Source organism: Triticum aestivum, chromosome 2A (genome assembly GCF_018294505.1).
Source record: "Triticum aestivum cultivar Chinese Spring chromosome 2A, IWGSC CS RefSeq v2.1, whole genome shotgun sequence".
NCBI lineage: Eukaryota > Viridiplantae > Streptophyta > Magnoliopsida > Poales > Poaceae > Triticum > Triticum aestivum.
Genome location: NC_057797.1, coordinates 760,596,337 through 760,619,210, shown reverse-complemented (window position 1 = coordinate 760,619,210; position 22,874 = coordinate 760,596,337). Strand labels below are relative to the sequence as shown.

At 44.9% G+C, this 22,874-nt stretch overlaps 2 protein-coding genes and 1 long non-coding RNA gene across 7 annotated transcripts in view; 2 read left to right on the top strand and 1 right to left on the bottom strand.

Moving 5' to 3' along the window:
- The first annotated feature begins 9,342 nt into the window (after window positions 1-9,342).
- LOC123190986 (uncharacterized) lies at window positions 9,343-12,384 on the top strand. Of its 5 annotated transcripts, none has more exons than XR_006496653.1 (3): window positions 9,408-9,840; window positions 10,005-10,510; window positions 10,667-11,981. XR_006496653.1 is itself a non-coding variant. In XM_044603721.1 (3 exons), exons 1-3 carry the CDS (start codon window positions 10,484-10,486, stop codon window positions 11,460-11,462), a joined length of 414 nt encoding a protein of 137 aa, XP_044459656.1. In that variant the 5' UTR covers window positions 9,847-10,483; the 3' UTR covers window positions 11,463-11,981. The 5 variants fall into 5 exon arrangements, 2 of the variants coding, with proteins under 2 accessions (XP_044459656.1, XP_044459655.1); XR_006496652.1 differs by lacking the exon at window positions 10,005-10,510 and adding an exon at window positions 12,084-12,384 and having other exon boundaries at window positions 9,422-9,840; window positions 10,667-11,715; XM_044603721.1 differs by lacking the exon at window positions 9,408-9,840 and having other exon boundaries at window positions 9,847-10,510; window positions 10,667-11,037; window positions 11,447-11,981.
- A 452-nt stretch (window positions 12,385-12,836) lies between these two features.
- On the bottom strand, window positions 12,837-14,501 carry LOC123186533 (uncharacterized). The gene is made up of 3 exons (XR_006493657.1): window positions 14,209-14,501; window positions 13,982-14,099; window positions 12,837-13,156 (listed from the first exon to the last, which is right to left on the bottom strand). It is a non-coding gene; the product is annotated as an uncharacterized lncRNA (long non-coding RNA).
- Window positions 14,502-14,773: 272 nt separating this feature from the next.
- The window catches only part of LOC123038234 (golgin subfamily A member 6-like protein 22), a 14,797-nt gene continuing 6,696 nt past the window's right edge, over window positions 14,774-22,874 (top strand). The window contains exon 1 of the mRNA XM_044462114.1: window positions 14,774-15,580. Coding sequence (XP_044318049.1) covers window positions 14,990-15,580 — 591 coding nt within the window. The 5' untranslated portion in view covers window positions 14,774-14,989. The remainder of the gene's footprint in view (window positions 15,581-22,874) is intronic.

Sequence of the window (22,874 nt, the reverse complement as noted above, 5' to 3'; positions counted from 1 at the left end):
TTGTCGTCCATGGCGGAAGCGGAATCGGCGACCAGAGCAAAGGGGTTCTGGTCGTGGGTATCTGATACCATGTTGAGGAGAAAAGAAGGGATAGGATTCAACACACATCAATTATGCTCGGAGGCTGGGTTTAAGTACAGGTTGCTGTCCTCAGCCGAGCCAAGATCGTGGGTATGCCACTACCTCAGGACGTGCACCACTAGCTATACAACTGCAGCACGATCCGCACTATACCGTATGGAAAGCTATACAAGATGCATACGGTATAGAACTACCTAGTCTAACACCAAGTTTATGATTCCATTCCACGATCTGCCACTTTCCTCCCCATCCTGCTCGCTTGCCCAGCTCCCTCTGTCTCTCGCGCGCAAAAAGATAAAGAAAATAATTTGATCACAATTGGCGTCCACGTACTGTTCTAAAATTCAGTGATTTACTAGGGAGGGAAAACAGATAGAGAGAGAAAGAGAGAGCCAAACAGTGAATTCCAGAAGTTGAATTTTGCAGTTCATAGGCAGAGCAACAGCAAAACAAATACACAAGACAAAAAAGAACTAGAGTTTATAAAAGATTACAGTAGAGTTTACACAATTCCCCGCGAGAGGAGAACAGAGCAATTTGCATGCAGAGTAAATTATTACCAAGTTGCGCAGGCGGGCGGCGGTGTATGTACAATTCGATTATTCAGGCTTGATCTGCAATTCTGCATGTGGAGGAGAGGAAAAGAAATCGAACTTAACTTCCGCTTCTCTGGAGAGAATTCCTTCGTCCACTCGCGGTCGCGGCCATGGCGCGCAGCGGCATGCATATGACCTGCGCGGGGTGCTGAATTGCTGGAACGAGAGAGAGAGAGTGTCCCGCTCATGTGCCTAGGTCCGGAAGCGTTCGGATATCAAACAGACGCCTAGTAGGCTATCCAAAATTCAACAGTTTGGGCTTCCCCAAATTCAGAGCATATATAGGAGGGGAAATTTGGTTGTTTGGACTATTCACCATATTATCCCCCACACACAGACTCAACATAAAAACCACACCCCACAATGCATCACCCCTTTTTCTGTCGAACCCTTCCTTTCTCGCTCGGTTTCCCGCTGTAGCGGGACATTTCTCGTTGGAGCCTCCTTCTTTAAAATCAAATGACATCCACCTCAACTTCGGCATGCATTACAAAAGAGATGAAATTTTTCATATTTACAATATAATAATGTTGATTAAACTAACACATACTATTGACACAAAATTATAAATAACTACAAAGATTAGTCTCAAAGTCACCAATAAGCTCCACCTCCAGCCCAGATAGCATTCACTGCTAGCAGGGATAATTGATGTTCTTCTCTTCCTGAACATTCCCTATATCTTTTACTTTTAGTCTCTTCGTCAACCCGTTTCGTTGGCGCCAACCAGCACCATGTCAACATGAGCGCGTTTGTCAGCGACGCCTCAACTTCTTCTTCTTCCTCCTTCCTCGCCAGTTTTAATTCTCGTTCCTACTTATTTTTTTATAATACTCTTTCTTTCTTGTTTTGCTTTATTTGTTTTGGAACACTCTTTCCTTCTCCAACACCATGGACCACTTGGTTGCTTTAGCTTTCTTTTCCTTCTTATTCTTGGAACACTCTCCCTTTTAACTATAGCATGAACCACCTGACCAATGTTGTGTCGTGTTGTCCGCTAACCTTTCGGCAACCATCAACGTGTGAACATCCTGTAGAGCATGGTCGTCATTCATCTTGGTGAACGCTTGGTTTGTCATGTCGTCGGCCCATGATGACCGTTGTCCATGTTGGCAAGTGGTGCTCGACCATGTCGTTGAGAGCTTGTTGATCGTCCTTGCCGACGAGCGCTTTCAAAATGATTCAATGCGATGAAATGCTTGCTTAATTTATTAATTACCCAAATAATTAATAGCCTACCTAATTATCCGCATGCTTAATTAACTGCCAACCAAATCAACTAATTACCTGCATATTGGTAAAAAGTATCTACTTCTTTATATGTAGGAATAAATTAAGTGTCTACCTAAACCATTAATTGCATTAATGATTTGGTTTCAAAATTTCTATTTAAATGGCCGTAATTAATTACATAAATAATTAATCATCTAGCTAATTAATTGCATTAAATGTTTGATTTTCAAATTGATACGGTGCTCGATTTCCAAAAATAATAGCATGAATGACTACTACGAATGACGATGACTACCGAGTACTGTAGGACACATTTTTTTAATGAATTTCTTGACATTTGAATGAACACACATGATTTGAAAATGTAGCATGTCTAGCTCTGTGTTTAATGACAATAAGTATAATATGATCGTTTCCACGAACACATGTACGTGGTGGTCTGATGACCTGCCTTCCGCCACGGTCGTCCTCAATGCCTGATGCACGCCTTGGCATTCTCGAGTATCGCGCCGGTGTCAGGCCTGGCCACGACGTCCTCCGTAGGAGCACGTGGATGCCTACGCCTACAAGTAAAAAATACGTTATTTTTGTTGTTTATGAAACTTGTGATAGTCAATTAATAGTGGAGATAATAATAATAATAATAATAATAATAATAATAATAATAATAATAATAATAATAATAATAAAATGACATAGTGCGCAGGATTAATGATTTGTTATTGAGAAATATCTCATTTTGTTTTGGTGTTTTAACCTATATCTATACCAATATAAAAAGATCCAAAGAGGCAAATCCAATTAATCTCAAGCATCAAATCATGTCAATCCAATGACTTAGACTGCTTTAATGTCAAGCGCTCAACACGTTTAGCGTGCAGTTAATTTCATGCCGAATATAGTGCTAATCACATAATAACACGCAAATAATCACTACTAGGGAAAAGGCTAGCAGCAGAGCGGGTTTTAGACCTATCAGTAGCGCGGGGTGGTGCGCTACTGATAAGGCGCTACAGCTAACGAATAGCAGTAGCGTGCCTCCACCCACGCTACGGCTAAATCGACTTAGTAGCAGCGAGTTCCAGGAGGAGCGCTGCTGGTAATTAGTAGTAGCGCTTCTCTCTGCCCGCGCTGCTACTATTATTTCGTATTTTATTTCTTTTTTATTTCATGTTGTATTCGTACACCTTTACACAAATTTTCATACAACGGGAATTTACAAATTGTTTTTACATCATAATGAGTTATTACATCACAGGGTGAAAGAACCGTGTGGACTAGTTTCAAGTGAACGGACATCCACTTGAAACTAATCCGCGGTTCTTTCACCCAATGATATAATAAATATCATCATCATCATTATATCATTAACAACTTATCATCATCATCATCATCATATCATTGGTCACTAGTTGTAATCACAAGTACTCCTGACATCTTCAACTCTAACACATTGTATCACATAATAAACATATTGTACCTCCTAGGACCTACTACATTCTCTTAGGACCTACTATATTCTCTAAGGTAAAATAGCAAAAAACAAGATAGCCCCTCGCTCTCCATTATGGAGAATGCAGATTATCCTGTCTCCAATTCTTGCCTTTCGCTTAATGTTGCTTCCAAGAACCTCCTTATGAATGTCCAAACATTTTTTCCACTCTTTGATTAGCATGTGTTCATCGGTTTCAGAAATTCGATATGCACAGGTGAGATCCGTAGGATGACCTGGCTGTAGGTTCAGAACTTCAAGGCGACCATTGTAATACATCAGATGAGGCACACAATCCATCGGGATTTTCTGTTGAAAAACATAGTAATAACTTAGTAGTTAGCAATGATGTACTGGTTTTAGAAGTATGCAAAAGATGCACGGATGTCGTAATAGTAAAATATCTTACCAGGGTATCTCCATAGAAGTTATCGTGGTTCAACACGTGCACTAGTGGCACGTATTCACCATAATTTGGAGGAGTTCGATAATAGGTATTGTAATTCTCAAAAAAAAGTACAATAAACAATCAGATGATTTTTCTCCTTATAAGTTAATTCGAAGCCATCAGTGTAGTGGGTTTTGTCTACCATCTTCTGCACATTCTTTGAAGATTCAAAATAAGCTGTCAATGGAAATAAGCTGTCAACTATTTTGAAATAAACAATATAAATTAGTTAATAACTATGTTTGAGAAACTCACATTGCGGTAGAATCGGAAGCGTATCAACAGGACCCAAATGTCCATATTGTCTTGCTTGATGTCAGGATGATCAAGATCCATGGTGACAATCATACCCTCATAAAAACCATACATTTTGCAAAGTGCTTCCCAATTTTGACAACCAAAATGGGTTACGCTCTGAGAATTATACAGATTTACTTCAAAATCGATATCATGATGGGTCCTTAGGTGTATTTTCTTTGTTTGAAAATTTTCATGGTCTTCAAAACACATACTCTTCAAGACATAGCGTCTTGCATGGCATGGGATAAGCTAGTTGAATTGTAAAAGATGAAAATTAGACGCTGAAATAGTTGAAGTCATGCTTAATTACGAAAAAAACACTTGTCATTGTTGCGTACCGTTTCAACATCGAAGGTCTTCTCGAGCTTAATGCTGAAGCGCCGATCTTTGTCCAGCTCAACGAACCTGTCGCACATACCTCGATCGTCGTGGCACCAGCTGCACTCCCCCGGGAGACTGTCGTCGTCCGAGTACAACATTTCCTACGTTCATAATTTAAAGATTAAACTTGTACAATTAAACATATGTACTAAAAAACCTAAATTAGATCATTATTTTTCAAAGAAAATCCAGGCCACTCGATATTTCCCACATATTCTAGCACAAGTCATGCCAGAATTCACGGAAAAATCCGGCATGACCTTTGCTAAAAAAGGACATATCGAGCGCCTGAAATTTGCCGGAACGGAAATTAATCAACACTCCGGATAAACATAGGCCACTCGGAGGTGTAACCAAAACATGAAATAATTGCTTAAACTAAAAAATAACACCAAATATGGCATGTTCAACTAGTTCTATTAATTCAACTAGTTCTTACTAAATATAAACTTAGTATAAAAATAAAAAAACTAGTTCTTTCTAAAAATGAAGTAGTTCAACTAGTTATTAATTTACTTACTATACTAGTTCAACTAAAACTAAACTAGTTCTATTAATTCAACTAGTTCTTACTAAATATAAGCTTACTATAAATAGAAAGAAACTAGCACATCTACTACTACTAATTAACATCTAACTACTACATCTACTACTAATTAACATGTACTGCTGCTAATTATACATCTACTACTAATTAACATCTATCCACTACTTCTAAAAATCATTATCTATGAACCCTAAATTAACATCTACTGCTACTAAAATCATCTACTAACTAAGCAAAGAGAGAGGGGGTTGGGGAGGGGTGGGGGGCTTACAGAGGGAGAGACGGTGGCGGGGAGGTGCTCGGCGACGGAGGGGCGGCGAGGGCGGGCTCGGGATCGGGAGGGCGGCGGTCCTGGGCGGCGGGCTCGGCGGGCTCGGTCGAGGGCGGCGGCGGTGAGGTCGAGGGCGGCGACAGTGTGGTCGAGAGCGGCGGCAATGAGGTTGAGGGCGGGTGGCGGCGGCGGCGGTGAGGGCACAGGCGCGCTCGGGCTCGGGCGGCGGCGACAGGGAGTATAGGAACAAGCCGGTGGGGGAAAAGGAGGACTTAGCGAAATTTTGATGCGGGGAGTGATTAAGTCGAACTAGCAGTAGCGCACGTACAGAAAACGCGCTATAGCTAACTTATCTACATCACGTTTTGGGAAAAACTACTACTACTAATGGAAGCAGTTATTTCTTTTGTTTAGTAAAAATATCAAAAATATACATTGGTCATCATTGATCTTTCTGTGTATAATCTAAATAGTCAACATGAATCCTCACTGTACATGTATAGGTACAGGCGAGGATTCATATTGCAACCACAAATCATACACATATAGTTCAATGAAGACCAAGTGCTCGAGATAGGTTGAGAAGCAACATATTTAAGGTGGTAAACACCTTGTTCGCTTAGCAGTATGGGACTAAACTTAATTAGTTGCAGTCATACTTACCAGCAGTGAGTTTTGAGCAAAACCGCTGCTACTAAGTTCTTTAGCAGTAGTGCGTCCACGGGAAGGGCGCTACTACTATATCTAGCCTGGAGGCAACACCGTGGCAATTATAGTAGTAGCGCTCTTTTCACCTAGAGCGCTACTGCTACTCATTCATTAGCAGCGCTCTTTTCTAAAGCTCGTTGCTGCTAATTAGCAGTAGCGTCTATTTTTATACCGCGCTGCTGCTAAGATTCTGTGTATAAGGTTTTCCCTAGTAGTGAATATCCTACTTATTACATCAATAATAATAATAATAATATCCTACTTGATATCCACACGCACTTAATATACTTCCAAATTAACGTGCATTGCACATGCACATTGACTAGTGAGAAGAAGAAAAACTAGTTGGTGGGGGTGGTGGGAGGTGAGAAGAAGAAAATCCTGACGAAAAACAAACCATAACAGGCTACCAGCTCCTCCATTAGGAGTAGTACGTCTATATTTTAGAAAGGTGATCTCACATATGTGGTGTGAGTTATGAATTCTCAATTATCAACTCCATCCATTCCATTATTTAAGGTGTATTATTTTCAGCATGGTGACCAAGACGCACAATTATAGACGATTTAGGCCAAAATTACCCTTGTCTAATTCATGGATTAGTGGGAAGTAAATAATTTAGGCTAGGAAAAGAAAAGATACACGCAATCGGGAGAGAGATAGTTTCCCTTTTTCTCTACAAGGAGAGATGCATGCAATCATAAAGAGGTACTTTCCTTTTTATAGAGGGTCAAGATTAGAATTATGAGTAATTAGAACAAATGCAGCTTACATTATGGAATTTTATCAAAAAAAAACAAATACATCTTATATAAAAAATAGAGGGGGTATTATTTACGTGATTAGAATGAATCAGAACCTGCTGAGGTAAGCACAAAACAAGATCTCCTCTTTAATAGGATTTGGTTTTTCAATGGGAAGGAGAAATATGAGTTGGTGGGAGGTGAGACGAAGAAAAACCGGACGAAAATAAACCGTACCAGGCTACCAACTCCTTCATTAGGAGTAGAGATTACAGGATACCATTTATCTTCAGCCATCAAATTACTATAAAATTTCATTACTGGTAGCATTTCCTCAATTCTGAAGTATTAACCGAAAACTGCATCAGGTTCAACATGAGAGAATATCATATGGAAACCAACATTCAGTGGAAACCGGTGAAAACCATGAGACAAAGATGTATTGAAGTTTCGAATTTTTTTGAAAAAAGTAAGGGATGTTAAGAGGATGATGTATTATTGGCACGCAAAAGTTGAAGTTGCAATACATTACGAGGTGTGAGATATGAAAAAGAAAAAAAAAATCAGCATTGGATAGTGCCAAACCGTAATGTCACTATTCAGTATTCAGGGCTGAATTTATCTTTTTCATAGCTCACATCTCGTAATGTGTTTCAACTTGAAACTTTGCGTGGCAATACAACATTACCCTCTTAACATCCAATATTTTTTTCAGATTTTCTTAAAACTTTACAATATGGTTTCCATGAAGTTTTCATTGAATATTGGTTTCCGTATGATATTCTTCCGGTTCAACATATACAAAATAAAATGCACTATTCATTACACGTGTCCATGATTATGGTTAACTTCTCTCTCAAAAATTAAACGATGCATCTATACCAGTTTAGACTACGGGATTTACATCTGACAATCCATTGCTAATTATTATCACACTATAATTCCACAGGCCATGTACCAGGAATCCTAGCCACATATATTAAAACTTACAGGAGACCGGTTTATCTTCAGCCTTCCAAATTACTAATAAAATTCATTACAAGTAGCACTTACTCAATTCTGAAGATCAACAGTCGGATCAATTACTAATATAATTTATTACAGGTTTTTTTGTAGCTAGCGATATCGCTGAGTTATTTGGTTAATGGAAGAAATGATTTCCAGCTAAAAAAAACTTTTCACTGCCAACCTCACTCATGAGGTGTTTTTGTACTTCCAGTGAATCTTTATTATAGATCTGATCTTTTCACACACACAAAAAAAACTCACTCACAAGGTGTTTTTGTACTTTCAGTGAATCTTTATTATAGATCTGATATTTTCACACACAAAAAAACACACACTCACAAGTTCCATCAAATAATTCCCACACTCAGGAGTGGTGGGATGGATATTTTTGGGGTGGCTACTTTTTTTTAGGGATTTTTGGGGTTGCTATGTATCTATATCTATCTATATCTATACCTACTATTAAAAGGAATATGTATTCTTCGTTTGGTTTAGTCCTTTCGTTTGGTTTGAGTGCACGCTAAATTTCATACTAAGCGACCTGGGTCAGGTACTTGTATGTTGATGGACATTTTATGGGCGTTCATGAGACCGCAAAAAATAATTGGGTCAAAATAAATCAACATTGTGGGAATTGAACACAAGAGCTCCTTTTTGTATCTTCGATATAACAACATACAACCTATGCGCCATCCACATTTACTAATCCCAACTCGCTCTAAATATACGAGTGGCAGTCCTCGTGTTTAGTGTGAGCTAATTAAGCGAATGAGCTAATTAAAGTAAGGATTGTGGGCTTAAATAAAATATTTAAACGGATGTGACTAATTAAAGAAAGGATTATGTGTAAACCGGTGAAATAGTTAAAAGAACGATTGTGGTCTTAATAAATAGAATATTCAAATAGATGAGTCTAATTAAAGGAAGAACTTGAGATAAAAAGATAGGATAATTAAAAAGAAGGATTTGTAGATTTCCGTGTGTTGGGGCTGCTAGATTAGAAAAGGAAGGATTTGATTCCTGACTAATAGAAACATTTGCAGAAAACATCATACATGCTAGTAATCCTAAAAAAGATGGGGTTGGAGCGTTGGATGAACAATTTTTTGGAACGTCCTAAAAACCTTTTAATTAGGGTCTTTGAAGTTGACTTTTTCAAGCTTGAAAAATGTTTTTATATTTTTTTGCAGGGTAAAATGTTTATATATATTATGGGACGTAGGAAGTATAAACTAGGATGCTAGACTCTGATACGTACTGTTCAAACCGTGGCTGCGGTAGAAAAGAAGCGAGGACGGGGACGGAAGTCGGAAGGGGAGGCGATCGGTGAAGGAAAGGAGTGGCGAGTTCGGATCAAGCGTGAGCAGTTGCAGTTCGGGATGACGTACAGCTCCATGGCCGATATGGAGGGCCTTTTTTAATTTACAACTGTTATAGTGATTGGCGATTTTAGGGACCGTCTGTTCACTATGATCAAACGGTGGAGAAATAGGAGTTACCGGGAGTTACTAGACTAAAATTACATGAAATTATAAATAATTGTGGGACCATTACAAGATTATGGTGGGGCTAATCATTTTCTAAAAGGGTAAATCCATCCAATTTAGTGTGCAGCGCTGGGAGAAAAGGAAAAGAAAATCTAGCCCTGCACGCTTCGTCCCCAATCTGTCGATCCCCTCTCCGCTCGCCTCCTCCTCTCCCGGGTCGCTGCGCCGCCGGCTCAGCCGCTTCTCCTGCGCCTTCTCCTCCTCGCTCCTCTCCTCATAGATGAGTCCTCGACCAGATCGGCGTCCAGCGCAGGAGGATCTGGATGGTCGTGGTGGTGGCATATTCAGCGGCGTCGCCGGACGAGCTCCAGGCGCGGGGGAGATATCTCCACGGGCCCGCGCAACCACGTCCCCTCGCTGACGTCGGCATGTAGTCCGCCCAAGCCGCCGAGGAGAGGGAGCAGCCGCGCCCGGTGGAGGTCGTCCCCAACGTCTGTATAATCCAGTCCGGATTTGTGGAGAGCCCGGCGCAGCACTGTCTACAGGTCCATATCTCTTACTCTACCTTCTTCCTTGCAAAGGCAAGGCTTCCATTGCTCTTCAGTTCTGGTTACTAGTTGGAAACTGTAAAAATATCTGACGAAGCACATCAGCTTTCCACAGTGGCCATGTAACTAAATTCTGAATGTTGCTTCGTTATGACGCGTAGGAGCCCAAGCAGCACCAGGCACATTTGAGTTTCCTCTCCCAATGCCAGCAAGTCCATCATCTGCTCCTCTTACGTTAACACGCACAGGACTAAACATACCATTCCCATCGCCTTGGGCATCTGCAAGGCAGATACTACCTTCAGTTCCTGAAGCACTTGTCCTATCATGCTCCTGCCTGTAGTCACAAGAATTACTTGTAAGGTAACAGTTTCTGCAAGTATCAGGAACTATTGCTTGCACTCTGTGGCACAGGAGCATCTGCATTAACAAATCGGCAAAGTTTCTGAGATGGTCTTACAGGGAAAAAAGCATTTATAGGGGAAAAAGCCCATTTTACAGGGATAGACTAACCTGAAGCCAAAGACCATCATTTATAGCTTTGCAAGGAAATTCAAATTCTTCAAGTTGCTTTCGAACACTTAACAGTGCATCAAATGACATATTGTAATAGAGAAGAGAACACCTTTCAAATATATTCATGGAAGTATTATGCTTGATGGAGCAGGTGGGCAACTCCCTTTTGTCTAAGCTTTTATAAATATTATTAATTGACTTGATTATTTGCAAGTGTGTGATATCTGTATTCTGTAAAATAGGTCATGATTGATTCTGCAGTTGCTGATTCGTTTTTTTGCTTCCAATGCTTTGTTACATTGATAAGGGCCGGAGCTTCAATGACGAATCCACTATTCGCAGACAGCCCAACTCGACAGGCACGAGCCATGTCGACAGTCGAGGTGGCACTCGGGGGCATGCTCGCCTCGGCAGTCATCAAGGTGGCGAGATCAATTCTACCATTTCAGGCAAGATCAAGCTGCACAGGAAACTGAGGAACGATCTGGAGAACATGAAGATGATGCCAGAGTCGGTGGAGGTTGTGCTCGGCAACGTTGAGAGGGAGTCTATCAAGCATAAGTCCATGCTTCTGTGGCTGAATCGGCTTAAGGATGCTGCGAACGACATCTCCGACATGCTTGAAGATTTTGAAGATGAAACCGACTTCAACCTGCTATGCAAGATTCTGTCAATTTGGTCACTATCAATCTTGATCTGAATGATGTTGTTTAATAATAGATGAATATTTTTAGATAATGAACTACATCTAAAACTTTTTTATGTAGTGAAGTAGATCTGAACCTCACTGTTGGAGTTGATCTTTGAGTCGATGTTAAGTAAAAGCTACTTCTGCTTGTTGATGCAAGACCACCTTTAGATTCGAAAATGTCCCTGCCTTCTTTTGTTTGACCAATAGTAAGCTATGTCCACAAATACCATGATTTTATTGAGGGGAAAGTGAAGTAGAACTAGTCTGGTATCCCAAGTGTAATATCAGTTTCTGCATTGTTTTTCTCAACCACCTGATTGAAACTAGTTTGTAATGCCATCTCCGCCCCTTTCAAGCCTTCCATGGTACTGATACACCGCATTGTACCTCTTGCAGTGGGCAGCCACGATGAAGAAGATTAAGATGCCACGTAAGATGAGATCGATGCAAAAGCGCCTACAAAAGATGGACTGTGATAGTTATGGTGTTCAGCCAGAAATTCACTGCAAGGAGCGGCAAGTTCTTGACATCCAGGAAACAGCAGGATATGTGGAGGAGGCAGAAATCATCCGCAGGACTGATGATGAAAGGAAAATCTTGGATTGCATATCTGGGAGCAATAGTTATTTCCCCCTGCTTTTGATTACAGTGATTGGAGTCAGTAGGTAGTGATTAGAGTCAGTAGGTAATACAGGACATGGTAAATTTCATTGGAATATAACTTGCAAGTTGATGGGTTCAGAACCTTTGTGCTGTGAAAAAGAGTTACATTCTTCTGATTATGCCACTGGACTATGGCCATTTTCCCTTCAAATTAGCTAGGAATCTGTCTATTTAGGCAGTGTATGGAGCCGTATAGAATGGACAGTAATTATGTATAGTATTTCTTCGAAAACCAGAATTGGCTCAATTTGGAAGAATGGCTGCTTTATCTGAATTTGTTACCCTCTTTGCACATGTTGCTACAAGTGCATTACCATGCGACACATCATTTGCATGATGATCTAAATACCTTTCATATGCTTCTGGGCAGGACATGTCCGAAGAAGACATATATGCATGTCCAAAGAAGACATATATGCATGTGGGTACATGGATATCGGTGAGAGGGACTTGGGAGAATATGGGTCATCGCCCAAAAGGAAGAAATTTGCAGATAACAATTCGGCAGCAGTGACGAGCCTCTTCAGTAGGCTTTTGGTTTTTCTACAATTTCAAGCTTTAGAGCTGAATTATTGTCCCAAGTAGTGTTTACATTATTTTCGAACCAACAATCACTTCATTGAAGAGACAATTGTGAGACTATGTTTACAATAATAGGCTTTCAACTTTGAGTTGTTGCTCATTTTTTAGATGAAAGGTTCCTTTAATGCCCGCGCACTTAATTATGGCTTTTACTATTTTTTTATTGCATATGCTGCACTAGTCCAAACCAGTTTTATGTTCATAACGTCAACTAAATGACCAGTTGTACTAAGAATGTCACTACATTTTGGATTGATGCAAATTTGCACAGGCACATTTCACGAGACAGGCAAAGAGTATTTGCTTAAAAATTTGGTGCAATTTGTCAAAATGCATATTTTCCATCATATATCTGTACATGTACCTGGGTATAACCAATCAAGATAGCACATTGGTTGAATCAGTTTCAGAGTTCAGGGTCAGTACATGACAAGCCAGTACTGAAATGATCACCTATCAACAAGCTTAGGATAAGACACAACATTTGAAAAATGAGCAGGACTCGACCAACTCCAGTTGAAATAGTGCTACATAAGACCAATTCCACAAATAATGTACAGAAGTAGTAGAGCAAGCGCAACAAAGTATCACTAATAAACATATAAATGGGAGTCTTCTTCACAGAATGCAGACCTTGGTCGCAATCAGTCATGATACATATGATAGGGTACGTACTCTGATTACATAGCATCCCAATTAATCCATCACACTCTACAAGTTTTTTTTGCGGGTACACTCTACAAGTTATAACAAAGATAGTTACTAGAATTGCAAGTAGGGAATGCAGCTCTCTTCTCTTCATTGCTGGAGCCTTTGTCCATCCAAAAGCTCCCACATATCCTTTTTCTTCACATGGCAAACCTGTTTCAGAGAAAGCGGAGGAGGTTCAGGATAGCGGCACACAAATTTCCTTGCTGAAATCTTAACATTACATAGCAGGTTCACAAATGTACTACTCATATTGCGGCACACAACTCCAAAACAGCAGCTTCTTAAGCTCATGATTTAGATCCTGTGTAAATTAAGCATGCTAGGTCAGTTCTGAACTACATATGGCAATCTCACTCCAAATATGTGCATATTTTAACTGCTGAAATTAATACTCCAAATATATGCAATGCAACCTCCAGAAATGTGAGAACACAGCACCTAGGCATGACATCTGCAATTACAACTCACTGACTACGAATACATCGGTTCACGGTAATAGTAAATCACAGAAGAAATCTTATCACAAATAACAAAACCACTCAATCTACTAGACGTGACAAATACATCTGCAATGGGTGTGACATCTGCTTTATAACTACCGTAAACTGAATCTAATCTTATCAAAACCGCAATGGGTGTGATATCTACTTGGACACTTGGAGGTGTTTGGACCATCGATCAGCATTATTGACTTGTTGATTTTCAGAAACTAGATGATTTTTAGATCATTAATTCAGAAACTTGTTGATTTTTATATAAGTGATTTCAGAACATAGCAAACAAATTCAGAAACTGCAAAGCGATCAGGCCGGTTCCACTATCACCTACACCTACACGCGTGTGGAATGTGACTTTGAATGTCTGAATGGAACAAATTCAGACATTCAGTGATGGATGACTATGTGGTTTACTGTGCACATGCAATGCAAAAGAGAGAACAAACAAAGAATGGCATGAAATACATAAGTACAAAACCTGAATATTCTGACCGATGAATATCTTTGAATGTCTGAATTTGTTCCATTGTCGCCTACACGTGTGTGGAATCGTCAGAGGCAGACGGCGGCGCAGGGGGCTGGGAGGGATACTCGTCCTGGGCGAGAATCGACGGTTATAGATAACGGGGTCAGAGGATGTACGTGAAAAAACAGGGCCGTCCTCGGCGGCGGCGGCGGCGGCGGAAGATTAAGCCCCGGGGTTACCTTCCTATGGATTGGGTCGCGGGCGTTGATGGCCGTCAGTGGCTGATCTAGGGAGGAGGCGCTACCGTGGGGAGCGCCTATTCGACGGGGCGATGCTCGGGGCGCTGGGGCAGCAGAGGAGAGCAGGCGGCTGCGGCTGTGCGAGGGTCGGCGACGGCGGCGGCACGAGCGACAGGAGGGACGCCGGCGGCGCCACGATCGAGGGCAGGGTTGGCGGCGGCGCCTGTGCGAGGGGATTGAGGAGCCTAACAACGACGAAGGCTGTACCAGGGATTGACTAGCGACTAGATTGACCTGCTAATTTACAACTCTATCCTTTTCACACAAAAAAACTCTTTAAATCATTTCTTAGATCCGACAGTTAGAAAAAAACAGAGGCGGAGTTACACGAAATTACGAGTCGTAACTCGCCAATCACCGTAAAAGAGCTCTTTTTAATTACGTCCGAGTTCTAGCTGGATTGAGTAGTAGCACACCGATTTGTAGTCTGAGTTGCTCTGGTACAGCACCCCAATATATAAGACAGATCGATACCTCCTATGGCTTTGGCGATCAATCGCGGCGATTCCCTTTTACTTCTAGGTTTCTTTAGACAGGCGTTTCATTTTCAGTGGAAATCGAGGTTATTCCCCGTGAGCGCGTGTCGTGTGCAACCGCACCGTCCGCCCCGATCTTAGAAACCCTACCTGCTTTATTTTCCCCTTCCTTCCCCTAAAGAACAGAGCGGCGGCGGCGGCGGCGAGTTAGACTGAGAGAAGAGGCCGGGGAAGTTGATACGGAGATGGGGCCCCGACTACCAAGTTCGCCGGCTTTCGCAGTGATGCGGAAAAGAGCAAGCAGCGGCTTAACGGCCTATCTGATTGCGAGGCAGGAGATACAGAGGAAGATGGACGAGTTGGCCGAGAAGGAGCTTGGGCCGGATGGCAAGGAGAGGTTCCTTGCCACTCTACTCTCCCAAGACAAGATGAGGTCGATGGAGGAGATGATCGCCGATTCGGCGCGCAACATCTTCCAAGAATTTTTTCATATGTTACACCAATCGCCGATGGAAGAGGAAGAAGAAGAGGAAGAGGAAGAGGAGCTGGAGCTGGAGGAGGAGGAGGAGGAGGAGGAAGATGAGGAGGTAGAAGAAAAAGAAGAAGAGGAGGAGGATGAAGAGGAATTGGAGGAGGAGGAAGACGACGAGGAATTACGCATGACTGTTCAGGTATCCTTCTTGTGCGACCAGATCGGCGACCTGGTACTAGAACTTCTGAAGATGGTTCCAGATGAAGAGCCGGGAAATCAATTGCTGTCCTCGGTCACAAGGCTAAATAGATTGCAGTGGATCACAGACAGCATCAACAATTTCGCCTCAGAAATTCAGGTGAGGGTGTTGATGGGGCTATGTACCTAGGGTAGGGTCATGGACCTGATCCAAGTAACTCACCCCAGGACATCTTTAGAAGAGGTCGCCTTCCAGTCGACCAACGAGGATTCACTCGACTGACCTGAAGGACTCGACCACGAAGACTCACTCGACCACCAGGAGGTCAAGAGGCACTCTGCACTGCAACGGCCTGTAATCAAGTAGACTTTATGATAGTAAAGGCACTTTATGTGGGGCGTTACCAGTAACGCCCCAGACTAACTCACCTTAAACCCTCTCCTACGTGGGCTGGCTGGGGTCCTGGCGCACTCTATATAAGCCACCCCCCTCCACAGGCAGAAGGGGTCGGCACCTTGTAATTCATACATTCATAATCCACTCGACCGCCTCCGGGCTCTGAGACGTAGGGCTGTTACTTCTTCCGAGAAGGGCCTGAACTCGTACATCCTTTGTGCTTACAACCTCTCCATAGCTAGGACCTTGCCTCTCCATACCTACCCCCCACTCTACTGTCAGGCTTAGAACCACGACAGTTGGCGCCCACCGTGGGGCGGGTGTTTTAGCGATTTTGTGGAGAAGTTGCGATTCTTCCGAGTACTTTCATCATGGTGTCTGCTGGAGTTTTGGTCGAGGGTCAAGAGATCCGTCTCGGCACTCTCACCTTCATCGCCGACGACTCCGCATGGCTCCAGGAGGCTCCACTCGACGTAGATGCGCTCCCCGTCCGCGGTGCGACGCATTTTCGCGCATATGTCCGCGGCGTTCTGCTGCGGCAACCGTCGACCCAGTATCGGTCGGCTCCTCCATCGTCCACCCTCCCGGTCTCCCGCCAACGCAAGCGCTCAGGCCGGTCGAGGCTTCAGCGATGGGTGAGTCACGCGGTGGCTCGCCAGTCGGCCACTACACAAGTTGCGGCAATCGAGCCCAACGAATCTCTCTACGGCTTGTTCGATCAGTCGACTGGCTCCGGAGAGACTGCATCCGAGTGCGGAAGCAGTGATCCAGAGGCGGAAATCTTGATGGTCGACGGGCCCCGCAGCCCTCCTGGCTTCGCCCGTGGTGGTGGAGCAGGTGACGGCGGCGACCCTGCACGAGACTACGAAGAGTACCAGCCCGAGCCACTCGACTCTCTGCAAAGAGAAGAGCTTCGCCGCAGGAACGAGGATCCCCTGCGTATTCCCATCGCAGGAGAAACCCCCGAGGCTCGTGCCTTGGAGGAGGCGCGTCTGGCCAATTTGGCCGAGCGCACTCGACTGGAGAACCTTCAGCGAGCACTCGACGAGCGCGCGCGGCAACGAGTTCCCGACACCAGTCGACGTCAACTCTTCCCGCCGACTCAGGTATATCGAACCCCAATTCAGAATTTAGCAGCTGCGACCCGTATAGCAGAGTCCATTCAGCCTTCGCAGTCGGAAGCTGGCAGAGGTTTGCTGCAGATCAGGGATCTGCTCCGGGCAGCAGGAGATCAGAATTCAGTCGTGTCTCAGTCGCGCAACAGAATTCACAGTCGATCTGTCACTGCGAATACGGTTCAGTCGGCTCACAGCCCCAGATCGCCTCCGCGGCGCGAAGGGCGTGAGAATCGGCGAGATCAATATGGCGACAGACTCGACCGAGATGATAGGCGTCGAGTGCCCTATTCCCCTCCGAGGGGTGGGTCTTACGCTCCTCGGCAGCCAGATGATAGGCGTCAGTACAGTACAGGGCGTAGGGTTCCAGTTGACCCCAGAGAGCCAGACTTCGACGCGCGATCCATTATCGTGCAAGGGTTGGTCGACCGGAACAGAGCCCATCGAGGCGCACTCGACAGAGATGTACCCACGAGCAGTCGAGTACATGTTTCTGGTCCTGAATGTTTCAGCAGAGCTATCAGAGCCGCAGTTATCCCCCCCAATTTCAGGTTGGCAATAGGAGTCAGCAAGTTCACTGGTGAGTCTAAGCCTGAAACTTGGCTTGAAGACTACCGAGTGGCAGTTCAGATCGGTGGTGGGAACGACGAGGTGGCCATGAAGCATTTGCCCCTCATGTTGGAAGGTTCTGCCAGGGCATGGTTGACTCAATTACCTCCTAGCAGCATTTACACTTGGGAAGATCTGTCCCGAGTGTTCGTCAGAACGTTTGAAGGGACTTGCAAGCGACCAGCGGGATTGACAGAGTTGCAAGTCTGCGTGCAGAAAACTAATGAGACTCTCAGAGAGTATATTCAGAGGTGGATCACTTTGCACCACACTGTGGAAAATGTCTCTGATCATCAGGCAGTATGCGCCTTCAAAGACGGCGTCAAGAACAGAGAACTGAGTTTGAAATTTGGTCGAACCGGTGACATGACCTTGAGTCGGATGATGGAGATTGCTAACAAGTACGCCAACGGCAAAGAAGAAGACCGACTCCGAAGCGGCAAGCACAAGCCGAGTCAGTCGGAAAAAGGAAACACCAGTCGGAAACAGAAGCGGAAGGCTGAACCGGCAGCTCCTGGAGAGGCTCTGGCCGTGACTCAAGGAAAGTTTAAGGGGAAACCAAAAGGATCCTGGAACCCCAAGAAGGTAAAGGATAAAGAAGGGAACGACGTGATGGATATGCCGTGTCACATTCACACGAAGAAAGATGAAGAGGGGAATATCATTTACCCAAAGCACACCACTCGCCAATGTCGACTCCTGATCCAGCAGTTTCAGGGAAAACAGTCTAAGGACAAGGAGAAGGAGTCGGACAAGGCCGAAGACAAAGAGGACAGTGAGGGAGGATATCCGCATATCAACTCCACTCTGATGATCTTTGCAGATGTGGAAAGCAGAAGTCGACTGAAAGTGATTAACCGAGAGGTGAACATGGTTGCCCCAGCAAAGGCAAATTATCTGAAGTGGTCTCAAACACCCATCACATTCGACCAATCTAATCACCCGACTCATATTGCCACCCCCGGGAGGCAAGCTTTGGTGGTCGATCCAGTTGTCGAAGGCACTCGACTGACAAAGGTGCTGATGGATGGTGGAAGTGGGCTGAACTTATTGTATGCAGACACATTGAAAGGTATGGGCATTCCGATGTCCCGACTGAGCACTAGTAACATGAGCTTCCATGGAGTTATACCAGGGAAGAAGGCCGAGTCACTCGGCCAGATAGCTTTGGACGTAGTGTTTGGTGATTCGAAGCATTTTCGCAAAGAAAAGTTGACGTTTGAGGTCGTGGATTTTCAAAGTGCATATCATGCCATTTTGGGGAGACCAGCCTATGCACGGTTCATGGCTCGACCATGTTACGTGTACCTCAAATTGAAGATGCCCGGTCCCAAAGGTGTGATCACTGTCACCGGTGATAGGAAAAAGGCAGAGGAGTGCTTTCAGAAGGGTTCCAAGATTGCCGATTCCCAAGTGACAGCGGTCGAGTTCGAAGAATACAAGCAAAACGCAGATCCGAGTGACTTGCTGCGATCCAAGAAGCCCGCCACAGAGTCTGCATTCCAGTCGTCCGGTGAGACGAAGCCTGTTCACATTCACCCGACCGACCCCGAAGCAGCTCCGACCCGCATCTCCACAACACTCGACCCAAAATAGGAAGAAGCGCTCATCCAGTTCCTCCGTGAGAACTGGGACATTTTCGCATGGAAGCCCGCTGACATGCCAGGTGTTCCCAGGGGACTGGCTGAGCATCGCCTAAGAGTCGACTCGTCTGCAAAACCAGTCAAAGAGCATCTTCGGCGGTCTGCCGTCCAGAAGAGAAAGGCCATCGGTGAAGAAGTGGCTCGACTGTTGGCGGCAGGATTTATCCGAGAGATATACCACTCCGAGTGGCTCGCTAATGTCGTCATGGTTCCTAAGAAGGACAAGTCGCTCCGAATGTGCATTGATTTCAAGCACATCAACCGGGCCTGCCCGAAAGATCACTTTCCTCTCCGTCGCATAGATCAAATTGTTGACTCGACCGTGGGATGCGAGAGGTTGTCTTTTTTAGATGCTTACTCCGGGTACCACCAGATCCGTCTGTACGGGCCCGATGAGGTAAAAACAGCTTTCATCACTCCATTCGGGTGCTTCTGCTATATCACCATGCCATTCGGCCTCAAGAATGCCGGAGCCACATTTATGCGAATGATTCAGAAGTGTCTACTCACCCAAATCAGTCGGAATGTGGAAGCTTATATGGATGATATTGTTGTCAAGTCACGAAAAGGTTCCGACCTGCTCGCTGACCTCGCCGAAACATTTGCCAACCTCAGAAGGTATGATATCAAGCTCAATCCATCAAAGTGCACATTTGGAGTTCCTGGTGGCAAGTTACTCGGTTTTCTCGTTTCCGAACGGGGAATCGACGCTAACCCAGAGAAGATTGGCACTATTTCCGAATGAAACGCCCTGTGCGAGTGCATGATGTCCAGAAGCTTACTGGATGCTTGGCCGCATTAAGTCGATTCATCTCACGACTCGGTGAAAAGGCACTGCCTCTTTACCGACTGATGAAGAAGGCTGACAAGTTCGAGTGGACTCCAGAAGCTGATGCAGCGTTTGCCGAGCTAAAAGCTCTGCTCTCCACCCAGCCGGTGCTTGCTGCTCCAATCAGCAAAGAGCCTCTGTTGCTCTACATCGCAGCCACAGGACAAGTCGTCAGTACTGTGCTAACGGTCGAGCGGGAAGAAGAAGGAAAAGCTCTCAAAGTTCAGCGCCCAGTGTATTATTTGTCTGAAGTCTTGACTCCATCCAAGCAGAGATATCCTCATTATCAGAAGCTTGTGTATGGAATATACATGACCACAAAGAAGGTTGCTCATTATTTCTCTGACCATTCCATCACAGTCGTCAGCGACGCTCCACTATCAGAGATTTTGCACAACAGAGATGCAACTGGTCGAGTGGCCAAATGGGCGATTGAACTTCTTCCCCTTGATATCAAGTTTGAGGCAAAGAAAGCCATTAAGTCCCAGGCGATAGCAGATTTCCTCGCCGAGTGGATTGAACAACAGCAGCCGACTGAAGTTCACTCGGAGCACTGGACCATGTTTTTCGATGGCTCTAAGATGTTGAATGGTTCCGGTGCTGGGGTTGTCCTGGTTTCCCCCAGAGGAGATAAGCTCAGATATGTGCTCCAGATTCACTTTGATTCCTCCAACAACGAGGCAGAATATGAGGCCCTCCTATATGGGTTGCGCATGGCCATTTCACTCGGCGTCCGTCGCCTAATGGTCTATGGCGACTCGGATTTAGTGGTCAATCAGGTGATGAAAGAGTGGGACGTGAGAAGCCCAGCCATGACTGGATACTGCAGTGCAGTGAGGAAGCTGGAGAAGAAGTTCGAGGGGTTGGAGCTCCATCATATACCCCGACTGAAAAATCAAGCAGCTGATGATCTAGCAAAGATAGGTTCCAAGAGAGAAGCCATTCCGAGTGGTGTGTTCTTGGAGCATATACACACTCCGTCAGTCAAAGAAGATCCTTTCACCGAAGAAACTCCGCAGCCCAAGAGCGCCACAGATCCGATTGAAGTTGAAGTCCCAGCGGTGGTCGACTTGATCATGGAGGTTTTGGTGGTCATTCCCGACTGGACGATTCCGTATGTCGCATATATCTTGAGGAAAGAGCTTCCGGAGGATGAGGAAGAGGCTCGACAGATCGTCCGTCGATCTAAGGCCTTTACCGTAATCAAAGGACAATTATACAGAGAAAGCGCGACTGGAGTCGGTCAGAAGTGCATAACACCAGAAGAAGGTCGACTCATCCTCAATGATATTCACTCGGGGACCTGTGGTCATCATGCGTCCTCTCGGACCATCGTGGCCAAAGCATACCGAGCCGGATTTTACTGGCCCAAGGCGAATGAGATGGCAAAAGAGATAGTGGATAAGTGCGAGGGATGTCAGTTCTACTCGAATATGTCGCACAAGCCTGCGTCAGCTTTGAAGACCATCCCACTCGTCTGGCCTTTTGCAGTTTGGGGGTTGGACATGGTCGGCCCTTTGAGAACAGGACGAAGTGGCTTCACGCATGTACTGGTGGCAGTCGACAAGTTCACCAAGTGGATCGAGGCTAAACCAATCAAGAGCCTTGACACCGGTACTGCTGTTAGCTTCATCAGGGAACTAATATTCAGATATGGAGTCCCGCACAGCATCATTACGGATAATGGGTCAAACTTTGACTCAGAGGAATTCAGAACCTTCTGCAACTCCCAGGGCACACGGGTCGACTACGCATCAGTCGCCCATCCGCAGTCGAATGGACAAGCAGAGCGAGCTAATGGACTGATTCTCAAGGGACTGAAGCCTCGACTGATGCGTGATCTCAAACACGCGGCTGGAGCTTGGGTCGACGAACTTCCATCTGTACTCTGGGGACTGCGGACCACGCCTAATCGGTCGACCGGAAGAACTCCATTCTTCTTGGTCTATGGAGCTGAAGCAGTCTTGCCGAGTGATCTTCTCCACAATGCTCCTCGAGTTGAAATCTACAACGAAGCAGAAGCTGAACAAGCGCGGCAGGACGCAGTCGACCTTTTAGAGGAAGAAAGGGAGATGGCTCTGATCCGGTCGACCATCTACCAACAAGATCTGCGCCGTTTCCACGCCCGAAATGTGAGAAGTCGAGCCTTCCAGGAAGGGGATTTGGTTCTCCGAGTGGATCAGCACAAACCACACAAGCTTGCTCCTTCTTGGGAAGGCCCCTTCATCGTCACCAAGGTTCTCCACAACGGGGCGTACCGTCTTTACAACGTCGAGCATAATATCGACGAGCCCCGAGCTTGGAACGCGGAGCTACTCCGCCCGTTTTACACCTAAGTTTTATCACTCGGATGAGTTGCAATAAAGTACTTCTGTAGTTCATGGACCTCAAAATAATAAGTGTCATAGTTCCTCCATAATATCTGTCACTTTTTATTTTTGTCCAATGAAATTCCCCTCAGTGGGTGACTTAGCTGCGAATCCGTTTCGCCTAAGTTTGTAAAAATCATACCGAGTGGTGAGCCAGACTCCCACTCGGAGGCTTAGCTGCGAATCCGTTTCGCCTAAGTTATCGAAATCCTACCGAGTGGTGAGCCAGACTCCCACTCAGAGGCTTAGCTGCGAATCCGTTTCGCCTAAGTTATCAAAATCCTGCCAAGTGAAGAGCAATCCTCTCACTCGGGGGCTTAGCTGCAGCCATGTGCTCGCCTAAGTTATCAAAATCCTACCGAGTGGTAAGCCAGCCTTCCACTCGGAGGCTTAGTTGCAGCCTCGTGCTCGCCTAAGTTATAAAAATCCTACCGAGTGAAGAGCAACCCTCTCACTCGGGGGCTTAGCTGCAGTCCAAGCACTCGCCTAAGTTGTGAA